General features: G+C 37.9%; 1 protein-coding gene across 5 annotated transcripts in view; it reads right to left on the bottom strand.

Moving 5' to 3' along the window:
• Positions 1-18,408, bottom strand: part of NNT (nicotinamide nucleotide transhydrogenase) — a 97,227-nt gene that overhangs the window by 73,509 nt on the left and 5,310 nt on the right. For 4 of the 5 annotated variants that reach the window (XM_060092866.1, XM_060092864.1, XM_060092867.1 and 1 more), the window contains exons 2-5: positions 12,667-12,870; positions 7,359-7,588; positions 4,780-4,997; positions 1,758-1,845 (exon numbers count right to left, since the gene is read on the bottom strand). In XM_060092866.1, coding sequence (XP_059948849.1) covers positions 1,758-1,845; positions 4,780-4,997; positions 7,359-7,588; positions 12,667-12,817 — 687 coding nt within the window. In that variant the 5' untranslated portion in view covers positions 12,818-12,870. The remainder of the gene's footprint in view (positions 1-1,757; positions 1,846-4,779; positions 4,998-7,358; positions 7,589-12,666; positions 12,871-18,408) is intronic. The other variant, XM_060092868.1, reaches the window with a different exon arrangement.

The following is an 18,408-nucleotide window of genomic DNA, read 5'->3' as shown; positions in this document are numbered from 1 at the left end:
ATTCTTTCCCATCATGGCACTTTTACGTGTGCTATTCCCTTGGCCTAGAATCATGAACCCCGCTTTCTTTCTTCTCATCCTTTAGGTCCCAATCAAATGTCAGAGGCACCTTCCCCATCACCCTAACTACAGTAGCTTGCTCCTATGACTCACCACCATATCATGCTGCTCCTTTCTTTTATATCTAAAATGATATCCCATATGTGTTTGATGGTTTATGTATCTCCTCGCTGTGGTCCCTACTATGTGTAAATTTCTGTGGCAGGGATTTTTTGCCTTGTTCATGCCATATCCCCAGCTACTAGAACAGTGCCTGGCACATCAAAAGCCATCAACCGATTGATTTCGGCTCATTCTAGACATGTAAGAACACTCCATGTTTAAAGGAAACCCAAATAAAATATTATGCAAGCTACCTTTTTTTTTTTTTTTTTTTTGGCCATGCTGCACAGCATGCAGGATCTTAGTTCCCCAACCAGGGATCGAACCCACACCCCCTGCAGTGGAAGCACGGAGTCTTAACCATTGGACTGCCAGGGAAGTCCCTAAGCAATCTACCTTGATAAGTCCATCTATTGTCCAATTCTTCAATATCAGGAAAGTGTTTCTGACATGTAACTAAAATCCCTTAAGCTGCAATTTAAATTTTCAGTAAAGAGAGTCACTTTTCCACCTTTTAAAAGCTGACTGCTTCTCCTTCCTTTACACCTCTTGTCTTCTGTTTCACTTTTTAATCCCTTATATTAACAGCTTTCCTCTCACCTTCCAGACAGATTCTAACCAAAACTGAGTAGTGGATTTGTGCATCAAAGCATTCAGCCAGTCTAAGAACAGCAGCCAACTTCTGGCCACCATGAGGGTCAGACCTTTTCTTACGATCCTGAGAAAGAAGTCAGATGTAATCACTTTACCTATCACACCTCTGTGCTGTTTACTCATACTCTCGTTAAGTATTCTGGCCTCCACTTGAACCACGTGCCACCATCTTCACCTGGTCTGTTTTTAAAGCCATGTATAACTAGATTTCTCAAAGCTGCTATTGTCTTTTTTTTCACTTTTTCTAGGAGATTTATTTTGTGTGAGAGCTCTGAGTTGATATAACAAAGTAATTAAGAGCAGGAAGCACCAAGTAAACCTGTACCCTACAGAGTATACTCTGCAGATAGATGACAACGTTTAAGGTCCTGTTTCCTATACTTTGCTGAAAGGCTTACACTATTATTTAGAGTCCGTGGCCTCAAAGGGTCACAGCATAATCGATTCTTTCACCTAGCCACCACCACCTCTCATCAACTGCTCTTCTCTGCTCTCAATATAGATTAAAGAAACTGCACCCTTTCCCCCTGCCAAACACCCTGATTATACCGCCTACTATTTCCTGTCCTCTTGACCCCAAATTTGGCAAAAAGTGGGAAAACCAAGTCTTTCCTGAGCCAATGTGTCACAATCATTGGGAAGTTGAGAATTTGCTGAATGTATCACGAGGCTTTTTAAACAACTACTAATAAACAAGTCATCCAAAATCCCTTTAAGAATTCAAGTTAGAAGGTGAAAAACAGAAAAAAAAAAATTGAACTTCCAGAAATGTCAAAATTCATTGTTTTCAAGTAACCTTAAGTAGCTTTGAGGCTCTGCCATATATTTGTATATGACACGAACGTCATAATTTGCAAACAAAAAAATTTTAAATAACTATTTAAAAACTATAACACCCTTGCCTAATTCATAGTATGAAGAAATATTAAAGTTTTACCTACCTTAGCTGGAGGAACTTTTCCAGCAGCTGTTATCTGACCAGTAAAAAAACGTCCAAAATGATTTGCTGCTAGTACAACAGCCTTGTAACTTAAGAAAATAGAAAAATAAATGGATAAATAATTCTATAAAATTAAAGAACTTAAGTTTATATAGGAGAAATTATTAAAGAATAAGAATAATAGCTAACATTTTTATAGTGACTACTATCTGTCAAAAACAGTTCTAAGTGCTGTAAATATGTTTTTAGCTAAAGAAATGCTCTACGTATCAAAAACTAGTAATTTATACCACCTTTTCTTTAATAGGATATTTTTATTACACTAATTTCATTTCCTATTACATTAATTTCATTCTATTATTTTATACTTAAAAGGCACTTTTGCACACTCTCAGTAACACACACTCTACCTTAACATTATGATACAAAGATTAATATCATAATGCAAATATTATAATGATAAGATCCACCTGCCAATTGACAAAAAAAAACCTTTCCCTGGTCATATTTTTGTAAAATAATACTTGATATAATAATTAATGCAAAAGCATGGAACAGTTACCACTATTACTTTAAGTTAAATCATATTAGAGCAGAAAAATATTTTAATGATTACATTATTTGTTAGTTTTGAATCCAAGTGATAGAAATTTTCAGAGAGCAAACTTGATAAAGATTCAAAGGCCACTATAAGGAATTAATTTTGGAATTAACGTTTTAAAAGATTCAGTTGTTATACTGGAAAAAAAACAAAAACGAGACTGATTACACAGGAAATGTACAAGAAAACGTTGGTAGTGGGAAAAGGTGATAAAAATGGGCCTGTTTTTGACGAAAGCAAAAAGGCTCAGAATGAATATCAGTGAACTAGAAGGAGGGTGTCTTCACGCTGATACAGCTGTGTGTGTGAGTTAGATAATGATTTATCCCACCCTGTATGGGTAAGTATACTAGGTGATTCATCTCAAACTATGCCTTTTGCATATACCAGCTCAGGACGTAAGACAGTGATTCTTTAAACTGTGTCCCTGGATCCCCAAAAGTTCAAATTTCAGTCAACTCTGGGGCCACTGTGGCTGGGATGGAGAACAGAGAGAGAATGTTTCCACTCTGTTCTTCTTGGATTTGTTTATACTGCTTCATATTTCATTTGCTCAAAAGATTCTGCAGCAGAAAACCACTGATCTAGAGCTACTGGTGGGGATAGCCTTTCACACATGTGCATTTCACATGACAAAAATCAACAGCACCCTTAAAACTTTACGTTGTACATTTCCTATATAAAATTTTAAGTCCCACATTGCATAACTCTTCCAGAAACTAAATAAATATGACAAAAGTTTATTTTGTCCCTTAGTATTAATTCACATCACAAAAAATATCTTCAAACCAACCATTTGTCATATTACATAAGGACAAAATGTGTTGTTAACTTGTCATTTTTGTTTACTGCATCTCATTTATATCAAATGTGAACAAGGTGAAACCCAAAGTAGAATCTGTGGCACATCCGATATGCTACATCTAAGATATGAAACCTAAGAAAACTTTCAGTTCATGTGTTAGCTTTAAGAGTCTATTCAGGTTAGTCTTTTTTCATGCACTGTTTTATTTTTTAAACATTTTCATTTGTCGGTGCCTCATTCATATTAGCAAGTTGTCACTACTAAGAGTTTTCATGCTTAAAATCTAATTCAACAGGCTTCTTAGATGAGCTGATTTCATAAGCATCATCTGACTTCCAGATTTTTCCCACTCTCCAGGCAGAGTCAGCAATACACTGTACTCACGTAGTTATTCCCATCCCTGCCCTGTGGCAGGCATGGTTACTCAGTCAGAGCCACATTCCTCTGAGCTGATTGGGCCTTGGAATTCTTTTATACACAGTGGTCCAGGCAATCAATGGGGAATGAATTAGTGCTGGTGGGCGAATGAAGTTTATTGCCATCTTGGCCATAGTTAGCCCTCAGTTATCAATATGGGTTTTGACACCAGATGAAACTTCCTCAAGTGCATGCATTTTCCCTATTCATTAAATATTTTATAAATTTACCTATGTAAAACCTAATTAAAATGGTAAATCTACCAATATGTATATGTTAGATTGAACCATATGAAACTGCTAATATCCAACCATTTTTGACCCTATGACAACAGCAATTTATGCTAACTAAACTTACTGTGGTAATAATTTCACTATATATATATATATATATATATATATATATATATATAGCAAATCATTGTTTACACCTTAAACTTATACAGTGTTCTATGTCAGTCATACTGTAATAAAACTGAGGAAAAAAACAGTGATTTCAACCTAATATACACAAAAATATACACATATACACATACACACATGAAATACAGTGTATCCCTGTGAAAGTACAGATAAATTCCACAGAACAAAATTTGGGACATTATGTATTCAGAAGTCAGAAGTACTTTCCTAGCATAGACTCAGAAGCCTTATAATTAGTAAACTAAAAATAAGACTTTCTACATTGCACCCTTTCCCCTTCTCATCCTTTATGACTAACAGTCTAAAAAACAGTACTAGATCTATGTGAATTTTAAATCATTTGTTCTAAATTGTTATCACTACCCTTGCTATCGACTTCAGTAAAATATGAGTTTACTCTATTAAGGTTTTTGGATAATTAGAAATTACTAACACTATGGTTTACTTACCATACAGTTTTTCATGAAAACAGATATTAAGATATTGCATTTCATTAAAAAAAAAAAGTCATTCCTTTGGTGGAAGGAAATACTACTTCCCTTCTCCCCATGAAGATTAAGAAGTACTGTACAATAGCATGCAAAGTGAAGAGCCATTTCCCACTGATGACTGGGAAACAATACAAGTCTTAAAAATAATTTAAGTGCACTCTCAGAAGGCTGCAATCTCCAACAATCATTACAAGTAAAATCATTGTAAGAGAGAAGAGCCACAGTGAGAGTGTTTCTATAGTACCATTGTGCTTTTGTTCAGCTGGAATGGAAAAGAATCAACCTACCCAGCAATGTTGGCCATGGAGCTTAGCGCGTCGTATCCCTGAGCAATTGTGACTCTTGGAACCTGGTCCATTGCCAGAACTGTAGTTTTCCTTTTGGAGAGTTTATTTAGCAAGTCTGGATTTTGGGCTGGGTAAATAAAACTAATCAGTGTTCCCGATGTTTTTAAAAGGTCAGCTTCATGAACACCTAACGTTGGGTTAAGCATAGGGGCTCGCACCTAAGAAAAAAGTCATCACCAATTAAAAATGTAAATGCCTTTATAATATTTTTAAGTAAACAAAACAATTAAAATAATATGCCATGACTGAAATAACACTCCAGAAGTAATCTCTCAGCAATAAATTTCTGACTCACTTCCTAAACAAAATAAAGCACACAAAGATCTATGCCACCTATCACCTCACTGACCTATGACCTGGTCTGAGTAAGGAGCACACATACCTGGAAAGTGTTGGGACAGGTTTGATAATGACAGGTAGAGCAGTAAAAAAATATGTAGGTTCTACAACAAACCTGTTCTCCCAAAATCTATTACTCTGGTAAAATTAAGACATATTAGAATAAACAGGCAGGAAGTTTTTGTTGTGTGTTCAAAGATTCAACTCTTGTTAATTTTGGCAAGCACAAACATTTGGAGTGGTGAGAAGTTAAGAACAACATAAACTAAAATATCCATGGTAATATGTATCAATTTATGTCACCTTAAAATTCCAGAAGAATATTTATAGATGAACACAACTCAAACTAGGAGCCTTACTGAATTGGGTTTAAGCAAAAAGCTACAATATATTCTGTTAAGTATCGGTCAATGAACACACACTGCACATGCCTGAAAGTTTCAAACATCCACTTTTTCAAGCCAAATTTTTTAAAATTCCACTTAAAAAGGTGTTTTAAAATGTGTTTCACATCCCTGTTTAAAATCAATCTTAAAGTATATCATTTCATTAGCTCCCAATTTGCAGCAATAGTGCTTTTAGGCTAGTAAGCACAGAAAGAAAAAAAAAAAAAACAGCTCCGAGACTTATGTTTTAAAAGGAAACAGAAACACAAACACTGGGTCAATACTGTCATTTCACAGCATTTCATCTCAATTTACCTATGAGACACCTTTATCTGTTATTCCCATTTCAGTTGTTGATCTGGTGATGCATGTGATTTTAGGTTCTGGACTTTAATTAAGACTCTCTGACAAGGTCTATTTTTCCTCAGTGAGAATCTATAATATAGATTTAATAAAAATTAGAGGACAACTTTGAATTAATTCTCCTGGCCCCTATCAAATGCTCAGCTGAGACTGTTGACATCTGAGTGAGTTAAGCCACTAAAACGTTTCCCTGAAGGTGCTTTTTGGGTCTCTAGTTCCTCAGGATATTAACAGACTTGACTCAAAAAAGAGACCCTAAGATCAAGTAGTTTATTAGTACAAGTATAAGGTTACTTAAGTTTTTATATTATAGGATTTCTCAGTGCATTTAACATGCTCAAACACATTGTGAATCCCTAAAAGGAACACAGAGCATTTGAAAACTTACGTGCACCCTACTAATCCTTTTTTATGGGACATCTCAAAAGGTTTTGGTCCCTATAACATACATTACAATGGATTATACTCATTTTTCTATTTTCTCTAAGCTCTTTTATTATACCAAGTTACATTACTGAGTATACCTAAACACTTAAAAACTTAAACTGAATTACTATTTATCTCCATATCATATTGTTATTAATTTTCTATAGAAGAAAAGTTTTGTGTCTCTGCAAAAAACATGATTTAAGACCCTATGAAGTTATTCAGTGGACTGTATGTAAAAAAACAACGATGTGATTGATTTCCCCTTAGAAATTAATGTAGGAAAAAAGCAGGTCTATCCTGAAAAAGTAAGAAGCTTATTTTAACCAGATAATCATGCTTATTTAATCCATACTTCCTTACTTGCCTTGGTTACAGAAGGCTTAGGATTTAAGTTAATGTTCAGATACAGTCTCTCTTTTCTCTACATGATATTTTACTTAAGATTTTATTTGTAAAGCTCCTTAGCATGTAGACCTCTATTACACATTCCCTTAGGACCTTTTATTAAAGCAGGTAAGGCTGCTCTAAGCCCAACATTGCTTTTTCCAGAATAGTCCTCCCTCTCTAGAAATAGTACCTACGTCAGTTAAATCACTGTTCCTTCAAGGTATCAGAAGATCATTCTACATTCGGTCCCAGGAGGAGTTCCATGCCTCCTTTCCATTCTAGAAGCAGTTAAACACTCACCTGAGGGTATTGTGGACATATAGGAACCATGTACTGCAAATTTTCCCTAGGCAATAAGAAGGGAATTTCCACATAGCAAATGTAAAAAGGAAGATCACTTCTTCTTTTCTCATGGTTAAATATAGGTCACAATGCCTGATAAAAGTTCTACTGGAACATGAAGAATATTCACAACATGCAACCATTTCTTTGAGAAAAAAAGCATCATTTGAAAGTATGAAAAACTATAAGCATACAAGAGGTATTTTAATCTTTCTACAAGAAGATTTAGAAAAGTCAGCATGCCATAAATGGAAGGGGAAAAGGAATAATTACTTTGACCACCAAATCAGAAGCCAGCACTTCCTTCGCTCCTTGGATCTGGGCACCTGCTGCTCTGTAGTGATCGTCTGAGAACTTGGAAGCTTCGCCAGCACCCAATTCCACAACAATATTAAAACCCTGCTTGACCAAGGCCTGAACACCAGCAGGAGACAAGGCCACTCGCTTCTCATTTTGGAAAATCTCTTTGGGGACCCCAATAGTCAGTTGCTTATATGGAATTCCTACAACAAAAACAAAGACAAAAAAATTTGGTAAATAACAACACCAAAAGTCAGTGTTTTAATAATACAGTTCAGAAAACAGGAATGGGCAGTCTGTTCAAAATATACTGCACATACAGGTTGCTGTTCAAAATGATGTTCCTGATTCATACTCATAATTTTTTGACTTTTTTTGATAAGATGACTGGAAATTTTTATATCCACTCTCCTGAAAATCCTAAATATTTTATTTAACCAAATGGCTCTCTTCAAGGCCTATAACTAGCTTAGTTTATTCTTAGGGAAAAATACGTTGAAAGGCCACTCAACAGGCTAACCCCACTCATCTAACTAACCCTCTCAGGTTTATGGTCTCCTGGTCTTTACCTTTAAGGAAGACAGAAGTAATTAACTATTTTGAAAAACAATCCTACACTAGACACTTTGATGGCCTGCCACACCCAAAGTCCTTTTCTTGGCAATTTGGCCACAGGCGATTCCTCATAGATTTCCAAGTGTTGTATCTTAAGACCTTCCATTCTTGGCCACAACTGATTAGACCAGGGGTGGGCAGCTGGGTCAGAGATAACAGTCTACAGGCCAGACCTAAGGAAAACCAGCAGCCCATGAGATGACTTATACAGGAACTCTGCCCGAGGACACTCCATGTTGGCCAATGACTATCCAACCCAGTCAGGTTCTCTCAAAGGGAGTTTGGATGCACAACCCACCGAAAAGGATAAAGAGAGTAGAATGGTGCAGCAGCTATTCATAAACACAGCCATGAGATAATCAAAGGGAGGTGAGCAGCCACAATAGTAGAAACATCAGTAGTGGACGTGCAGAGGAGTCATGGCTATGAAATCCAGAATAACCTCCCACTTTTCCAAGAAGTAGATGAAGGGTTTCCTGGGCTCCCATACTTCCCAAGAATCCATAAAATAAAAATAAACCCTCATCACAAAATATAACATGATGTGATTGTGTTGCCTGCAACACAAAAGAACCTGTATAACACAAGAGTTATATTATTTATATATGGTTCAGACCAGACTTAGCTAAAGTAGACTAGTTTCTTCTGTTGTTTTACTCAATATATGGACACAAACAGATTTTTTTTTAATGAAGAGCGTCTGCTTCTATATAAGTTTTACTAAAGTTTAGAAAAGCCACTCTAGCAATCTAAACTCTGAATATATATAATAAAAAAATAAATCAAATTATCTCTACAGAGTAATTTATTGAGACCTTAGAGAGACTAAATGAACCTAAAATAGCTGCATTTGGACATACAGTCTTAGATCCCACACTGCTTAAGCAGTAATAATTGACAGTAAGCCAAAGGCAAACATATGCTGAATCTTGCTCTCTACTTAAAAGAGAGGGAGGAAAATAATTGAAAGCTGGCAAATATCTTGAATTAATGTGCAAAATTAAATCACATAAACTTATCTGGAGTTCACTTATCTGACAACCTCAAATTATCTAGGTCCTACATATAAGCCAAGGAAGCTACCAAAGACAAATGAAGTCGTATCAAAAGGATTTAGGATCCAACCTCAAAGGGCTTCCGCTGGCCAAATATGAGCCAATTTGAGCATCAAAAAGATAATTAATTGCAAAGTAGTAAAATACATCTAAAGATGTTAAAATCCATGAGTTCAGGGTAATAATAAATATTTCAAAATTCAAAAAAATAAATATTTTCTAAAAGCTTCATTGGTCAACTCTGGAGAAAGTAAGGTGTGGTAGACAGAATCATGGTCTCCCAAATATATCCATGTCCTAATCCTCAGAATCCAATACATGGCAAAGGAGAATTAAGGTAGCAGATGGAATTAAGGGTGTTAATCAGCTGACCTTGAAACAGGGAGAATATCCTGGATTATTTGGGCAGGCCCAATGTAATCACATGGGTCCTTAAATGTGGAAGAAGGGAGCAGAAGAGTCAGAGTCAAAGAATAATTTGAAGATGCTACCCTGCTGGATTGCAAGGCAGAGGAAGAGGCCATGAGCCAAGGAATGCAGGAAGTCCCCAGAAGTTGGGAAAGGCAAGGGAACAGATTCTCCCCTAGAGCCTCTGGAAGTGAGGACCATTTCAGACTTTGGCCTCCATAAGTGTAAAATAATACATTTGTGTTATACGAAGCCAGTAAGTTTGTGATCATCTGTTAGAGCAGAAGTAGAAAATGTATACATAAGAAAACCAACTGATTAGCAAAACTAGTAAATAATGGAAAATAATCAAACATCTACCCACCCTTCCAGTACAATCTCAGAGTAACTAAATACAGTTGGCCCTCCGTATCCATGGATTCAACCAACCACAGATCAAAAATATTAAACGGAAAAAAAAATTCCAGAAAGTTCTGAAAAGCAAAACTTGACTGTATTAGGCATTATGAGTAACCTAAGATGACTTAAAGTGTACAGGAGGATGTGTGTAGGTTATGTGCAAATACTACACCATTTTATATAAGGGACTTGAGCATCCACAGATTTTGGTATGCACGGGAAGTCCTGGAACCAATTCCCCATGGATACCAAGGGATGACGTAATAAAGGGAAAGATTTTTTAATAGAAAAATTTCTAGCTAATAAATGAAGATAAAATGATAGAATGTCACCATTTTAAAGCCCCTGATAAAATCACGGATTTACTTAATGATCATCAATCAAATGACTGCTACAGCCTTTGAGTGAAAAACTTTTAGGGAGGGCTTCCCTGGTGGTGCAGTGGTTGAGAGTCCGCCTGCCGATGCAGGGGACACGGGTTCGTGCCCCGGGCCGGGAAGATCCCACATGTCACGGAGCGGCTGGGTCCATGAGCCATGGCCACTGAGCCTGCGCATCCAGAGCCTGTGCTCCGCAACGGGAGAGGCCACAACAGTGAGAGGCCTGCATACCGCAAAAAAAAAAAAAGAAACTGATGGGAACTTCACAATAGATGGATCACACTGACAGCATCTAAACTTACTGATTAATCTTCTTGATGTGCTGCAACAAATAGTACACAGCATCACCTATGAAGTACACTTGCCAAAAAAAGCAAACCTGAGTCTGATCAAGCCTCTAGCTCTAGCTAAATGTTACAGAAAATACAAGAGACAGAGAAACTGGTTAAATAATACTAAGGGAATTCAATAAGCTAAACCTAGATAGAATGTGAGAAATTCTACAGGACAACTAAATTCTTCAAAAAATAAATTAAAAAGAAAACAGAGGAGAGGAACATACAGACCAAAAGAGACCTAAGAGACAAGCAAGCAAATACAACACATGGACCCTGTTTGGATCACCATTTGAACAAAGAAACTGTTTAAAAAAAAAAAAAAGAAAAGAAAAAATTGAGAAAATATGAATACTGACTGAAATTACTTTTCATGCTTTTCAATGTGGTAATGAAAGTGTGGTTATATTAAGGAATAAATAGGACCCTCATCTTTTAGAGGTAAAAAATAATTATCTAGGAAACAGTCAAGAACCAGAAATGAAACACACTAAAAAAGTCTTAGGCATAGTTGATATAGAGATCTTGAAGTCCGCGCTTTCACTCACAAGGACAATTCCCATGTGCTCAATGTAGTTATTGGCTTTTACTTTATACACAGTTTTATCACACTGGATAATATGGCTTTTCAGAACACTTAAAAAAAATCTGAAGATAAGGCTGAGGGCTCTCAGAGGCAGGCACCCTGCCAATAGTGACTTGTCATGAGAGAACAAGAAAAGAGCTGTGAATTCTACAAAAGTCAGACATAAGAACTCAAAAAACCTTGGGGCTTCCCTGGTGGCGCAGTGGTTGAGAGTCTGCCTGCCAATGCAGGGGACATGGGTTCGTGCCCCGGTCTGGGAAGATCCCACATGCCACGGAGCGGCTGGGCCCGTGAGCCATGGCTGCTGAGCCTGTGTGTCCGGAGCCTGTGCTCTGCAACAGGAGAGCCCACAGTGGTGAGAGGCCTGCGTACTGGGGAAAAAAAAAAAAAAAAAAAAAAAAAGAACTCAAAAAACCTAGCAGTTTAGTCATCCTTAATGCACAAATAGTCCTACAAACAAAAAGGTAATTATTCTATATGGCAAAGACTTCTGGTTTCTCTCAAATAACCACGCTGTTCCTCCCTAAAAATAACAGAATGCTACTTTTATTTGAGTATGTTGCCATGTAGAATAAAAAACTAAATGGCCAAGTCTCCCTTAGAGCTACATATTGCCACCTGTCTGAGTTCTGGCCAATGAGGTGTAGACAGAGTGCTAGGAGGGTCTCTGGGCAAGATGCTTAAAGGGATCTGACTCAGCTTAGAAGATTCCCCTTTGACACTCTCCTCCTTCTGGCTTGCACCCCAGAACACAAGCAAGTGGGGGTCCTAGCAAGGAAGGCCTTGTAGGCCACTAGAAGACTTCAGCTCTTACTCTGTGTGACCTAGGAAGCTAGTTGCAAATTTTGAATAGAAGAGTGACATGATCTTTCATTTTTAAAAAATTATGCTCATTGTCATGTACAGAACAGACTGTTGTCGGGGACAGAAGTAGAAAGCAGAGACCACTTAGAAGACTAATGCAATAATCCAGGTGACAGATGATAGTGGCTTGGACCAGGATGATAACAGTGGTGATGGTGAAAAGAGGAGAGATTTTAGATAAAAGGTAGAGCTGACCTATACCTATTATGCGGATCTGGAATGTCTCCAAGGTTTCTGACCTTAGCAACTGAGATGAAGTTGCCATTTACTAAATCAAGAAACATTAATGCAGATCAATTAATACACCTAGTTCCTAATTCCTGAGCATAGGTGAGCCATATATGTACAATTCCCCAACACCGACCAGGAAAGAGGAAGAGCTGCTAGGAGAAATGGATACTATGAGCAATAGTTTCCTGGGTACAACTCAACTGCTTTGACATTTTTTTCTATTATATTTTCTTTTCTGTTAGCACTGACAGTCAGGAACTTCCATACATGGAAAATATAAGAAAGCACTCATTTCATTTTTTACTCAAAATGATCACTGGCAAACACAGGGCTGTAAAACTGCATGCCTTATTTTATCTATCATCAGGAGATCTATTGGCTCCTATGATGTGAAGTGAGACTTTTTACCTGGTTTTACAGGGGCTTTACACCACAGCGCCTGATGAGTATGAAATGTTCGTAAAAAATCCTTCTTCCTAGGTAGAACCTTACAGGACCCCAAATTGCTAAGGAAAGGGCAGGAACAGCCAGTCACCACTGTTTTCAGTAGGTTCGCCATGTTCACAGGAGCTCCCAACTTTCTGAATCCCCAATTTCCTTGAAGGTAAATCACTAAAGGAAAGAAAATGAAACATTTCTGTGCTGAGAAAAACATACTTTGCCTTTTGTACATCAAAAACATTTAAAAAAAAACTAATTCAAAGAGGTTGGAAAAAAACAGTTAAATGTGGGCATCTACAATGAATTTATTTGCCAAGTCCTTTACTTACAAAAGATGCTTCAAAAGCTTGTTTCCAATTCAGGTATTTAAAACTTGGAATCCGTTTTCCCACTTAAATTGTAGTTATAAACTCACTATTCAATTCCAAGCCTAGGTCACATAAGTCTAATTGATCCTTAATGTAGCTGGAAAGTTTTTTAAAAATGTTATAAAGACCAGTCACATCTTACATGAAAGTTACTGTCTAAGTCAGCCTGTCCAGCAAAAATTGCATAAAGTCAAAATTACCAATAGTTTCCCTTAGATTGTCTAAAATACTGTACAATACAGTAGTACTTGTTTAGCCACCACGCTATACAGAAAACACCCACATACTTTTCAGTGCATCAGGATATTCATCCTGTGAGATACTCCCCCAAACCCAGATTGACTGAGTGAATGAGAGATTCATGTCTGTTAGGTGTACATCGCAAGAAAATTAAACATGCATGGAATATGACTCCAATTTTAAAAAAGGAAGAAAAATTCCATGGTTAACCTTATCACATAGGTTTGTGCTTGCAGATATGGGCATAACTAGGAATTCTCTCAGTGGTTCCCACAAGTGGCCAGTTTTTGCCAGCTCTAACTGAGCTAGGTGAAGGGTCATTGACCTTTGCTGTTTCTGAGGCTTCAGTGGCTACCTCCACCACCCTCCGTAGCAGATCCCCAGGGGTACACAGAAGGCACTCCCACCATCCCCCTGACCCCCAATGCTCTCTTTCCTTCAAAAATGGGAAGAGGTAGAGGCCCTGGAACTCCATCGATCAACCTCAGCTAACTCCACTAACTATGCCTTTAGGTTCTGCCCCATCAGGCGGGCCCTCCTGGGGTCCAGCACCCAAACCCAGCAGACTCCATAAACATACTTCCAGCCTCCAGAGGAAGAAGGGTCTAACTCATTTTTTATGTCATAACTACTGCCACAACTCCCTGAAGCAACTTCCTACAACACCAGAAAGCAACAATGGGAACAGAAGTGCTCGATCCATGTAGGGCTTATTCTTAAGATGTCCTTTAATTCAACAAACATGTATTGAGGACTGAGTCTCAGAGGCACAGCCATTAGGAGCATCTGTAGAATTAAACTGGAATAGGTCACAGATTTGGAGATAAGAAAAGTCAACAAGTAATAACATGGCAAGCAGAGTAACACAAATCCAAAGTTCCAGGCAACAAAGGAGATCATGTCCTCCTACAAGGTTAAGAAAAGGAAGGGAAAGGCATTTGAGAAGGAGAGAATACTATGAAAAAAGCCAAGGAAGAGGGAGCATGCAAGATGTGTTCAGGCATGCAATCAAAAATGTGAATAATTCTTTGCATTCAAATAGAAGCTTTTATATTTTCATAGCATTTCCATATATGTCATTTCATCACAGTCCTAAAGCATTCTTGAGTCAATAAATACCTTCCTCATTCATTCATAGGTCACTTCTAGGGTTATTCATGGCTGAGAATGGAGAGCAAATAACTTCAGAATTCAGCCACCCATTGGAAACATACACTGAATCTATGCCAAGAACTGAGGGAGATACAAATAAATATAAAATATAATTCTTGGATTTTGGAACCAAGATGGTGGAGTAGAAGGACGTGCTCTCACTCCCTCTTGCGAGAACAGCAGAATCACAACTAGCTCCTGGACAATCATCGACAGGAAGACACTGGAACTCACCAAAAAAGATACCAGACATCCAAAGACAAAAGAAAAGCCACAATGAGATGGTAGGACGGGCACAATCACAGTAAAATCAAATCCCATAACTGCTAGGTGGGTGACTCACAGACTGGAGAACACTTATACCACAGAAGTCCACCCACTGCAATGAAGGTTCTGAGCCCCACATCAGGTGGCCCAACCTCAGGGTCTGGCAATGGGAGGAGGAATTCCTAGAGAATCAGACTTTGAAGGCCAGCAGGATGTGATTGCAGGACTTCGACAGGACTGGGGGAAACAGAGACTCCACTCTTGGAGGGCACACACAAAGTAGTGTGCTCATAGGGACCCAGGGGAAGGAGCAGTGACCCCATGGGAGACTGAACCAGACCTATCTGCTAGTGTTGCAGGGTCTCCTGCAGAGGCAGGGGGTGGCTGTGGCTCACCGTGGTAACAAGGACACTGGCAGCAGAAGTTCTGGGAAGTACTCCTTGGCATGAGCCCTCCCAGCGTCCCCCATTACCCCACAAAAGAGCCAAGGTAGGCTCCAGTGTTGGGTTGCCTCAGGCCAAAGAAGCAACAGGAAGGGAACCCAGCCCCACCCATCAGCAGTCAAGTGGATTAAACTTTTACTGAGCTCCACCTACCAAAGCAACAGTCAGCTCTACCCATCACCAGTCCCTCCCATCAGGAAACTTGCATAAGCCTTTAGATAGCCTCATCCACCAGAGGGCAGACAGCAGAAACAAGAAGAACTACAATCCTGCAGCCTGTGGAACAAAAACCACATTCACAGAAAGATAGACAAGATGAAAAGGTAGAAGACTATGTACCAGATGAAGGAACAAGATAAAACCCCAGAAAAACAACTAAATGAAGTGGAGATAGGCAACCTTCCAGAAAAAAAATTCAGAATAATGATAGTGAAGATGATCCAGGACCTCGGAAAAAGAATGGAGGCAAAGATCGAGAAGATGCAAGAAATGTTTAACAAAGACCTAGAAGAATTAAAGAATAAACTAACAGAGATGAACAATACAATAACTAAAATGAAAACTACACTAGGAGGAGTCAATAGCAGAATAACTGAGGGAGAAGAACGGATAAATGACGTGGAAGACAGAATGGTGGAATTCACTGCTGTGGAACAGAATAAAGAAATGAAGACATCCTAAGAGAACTCTGGGACAACATTAAACACAACAACATTCCCATTACAGGGATCCCAGAAGGAGAAGAGAGAGAGAGAGGACCAGAGAAAATATTTGAAGAGATTATAGTCAAAAACTTCCGTAACATGGGAAAGGTAATAGCCACCCAAGTCCAGGAAGCACAGAGAGTCTCACACAGGATAAACCCAAGGAGAAACACACTGAGACACATAGTAATCGAACTGGCAAAAATTAAAGACAAAGAAAAATTATTAAAAGCAGCAAGGGAAAACTGAAAAATAACATACAAGGGAACTCCCATAAGGTTAACAGCTGATTTCTCAGCAGAAACTCTACAAGCCAGAAGGGAATGGCATGATATACTTCAAGTGATAAAAGGGAAGAACCTACAACTAAGATTACTCTACCCAGTAAGGATCTCATTCAGATTGGATGGAGAAATCAAAAGCTTTACCGGCAAGCAAAAGCTAAGAGAATTCAGCACCACCAAATCAGCTCTACAACAAATGCTAAAGGAACTTCTCTAAGTGTGAAACACAAGAGAAGAAAAGGACCTACAAAAACAAACACAAAACAATTAAGAAAATGGTCATAGGAACACACATATCGATAACTACCTTAAACGTGAATGGATTAAATGCTCCAACCAAAAGACACAGGCTTGCTAAATGGATACAAAAACAAGACCCAAATATATGCTGTCTACAAGAGACCCACTTCAGACCTAGGGACACATTCAGACTGAAAGTGAGGGAATGGAAAAAGATATTCCATGCAAATGGAAATCAAAAGAAAACTGGAGTAGCTCTACTCATATCAGATAAAATCGACTTTAAAATAAAGAATGTTACAAGAGACAAGGAAGGACACTACATAATGATCAAGGGATCAATCCAAGAAGAAGATATAACAATTATAAATATACATGCAACCAACATAGAAGCACCTCAATACATAAGGCAACTGCTAACAGCTATAAAAGAGGAAATCGACAGTAACACAATAATAGTGGGGGACTTTAACACCTCACTTACACCAATGGACAGATCATCCAAAATGAAAATAAATAAGGAAACAGAAGCATTAAATGACACAATAGACCAGATTGATTTAATTGATATTTATAGGACATTCCATCCAAAAACAGCAGGTTACACTTTCTTCTCAAGTGCACATGGAACATTCTCCAGGATAGATCACATCTTGGGTCACAAATCAAGCCTCAGTAAATTTAAGAAAACGGATATCATATCAAGCATCTTTTCTGACCACAACGCTATGAGATTAGAAATCAATTACAGGGGAAAAAAACGTAAAAAACACAAACACATGGAGGCTAAACAATACATTACTAACTAACCAAGAGATCACTGAAGAAATCAAAGAGGAAATAAAAAAATACCTAGAGACAAATGACGATGAAAACACGACGATCCGAAACCTATGGGGTGCAGCAAAAGCAGTTCTAAGAGGGGAGCTTATAGCTATACAAGACTACCTCAAGAAACAAGAAAAATCTCAAACAATCTAACCTTACACCTGAAGGAACTACAGAAAGAAGAACAAACAAACCCCAAAGTTAGCAGAAGGAAAGAAATCATAAAGATAAGAGCAGAAATAAATGAAATAGCAACAAAGAAAACAATAGCAAAGATCAATAAAACTAAAAGTAGGTTCTTTGAGAAGATAAACAAAATTGATAAGCCATTAGTCAGACTCATCAAGAAAAAGAGGGAGAGGACTCAAATCAATAAAATTAGAAATGAAAAAGGAGAAGTTACAACAGACACCACAGAAATACAAAGCATCCTAAGAGACTAATACAAGCAACTCTATGCCAATAAAATGGACAACCTGGAAGAAAGGGACAACTTCTTAGAAAGTTATAACCTGCCAAGATTGAACCAGGAAAAAACAGAAAATATGAGCAGACCAATCACAAGTAATGAAATTGAAACTGTGATTAAAAATCTTCCAACATACCAAAGTCCAGGACCAGATGGCCTCACAGGTGAATTCCATCAAACATTTAGAGAAAGCTAACACCCATCCTTCTCAAAGTCTTGCAAAAAATTGCAGAGGAAGGAACACTCCCAAACTCATTCTATGAGGCCACCATCACCCTGATACCAAAACCAGACCAAGATACTACAAAAAAAGAAAATTACAGACCAATATCACTGATGAATATAGATGCAAAAATCCTCAACAAAATACTAGCAAACAGAATCCGACAACACATTAAAAGGATCAAACACCATGATCAAGTGGGATTTATCCCAGGGATGCAAGGATTCTTCAATATATGCAAATCAATCAATGTGATACACCATATTAACAAATTGAAGAATAAAAACCATATGATCATCTCAATAGATACAGAAAAAGTCTTTGACAAAATTCAGCACGCATTTAAGATAAAAACCCTCCAGAAAGTGGGCACAGAGGGAACCTACCTCAACATAATAAAGGCCATATACGACAAACCCACAGCAAACATCATTCTCAATGGTGAAAAACTGAAAGCATTTCCTCTAAGATCAGAAATGAAACAAGGATGT

This window comes from Mesoplodon densirostris, chromosome 3, assembly GCF_025265405.1.
Source record: "Mesoplodon densirostris isolate mMesDen1 chromosome 3, mMesDen1 primary haplotype, whole genome shotgun sequence".
NCBI classification, from domain to species: Eukaryota; Metazoa; Chordata; class Mammalia; order Artiodactyla; family Ziphiidae; genus Mesoplodon; species Mesoplodon densirostris.
This window is presented reverse-complemented; position numbering and strand designations above follow the sequence as displayed.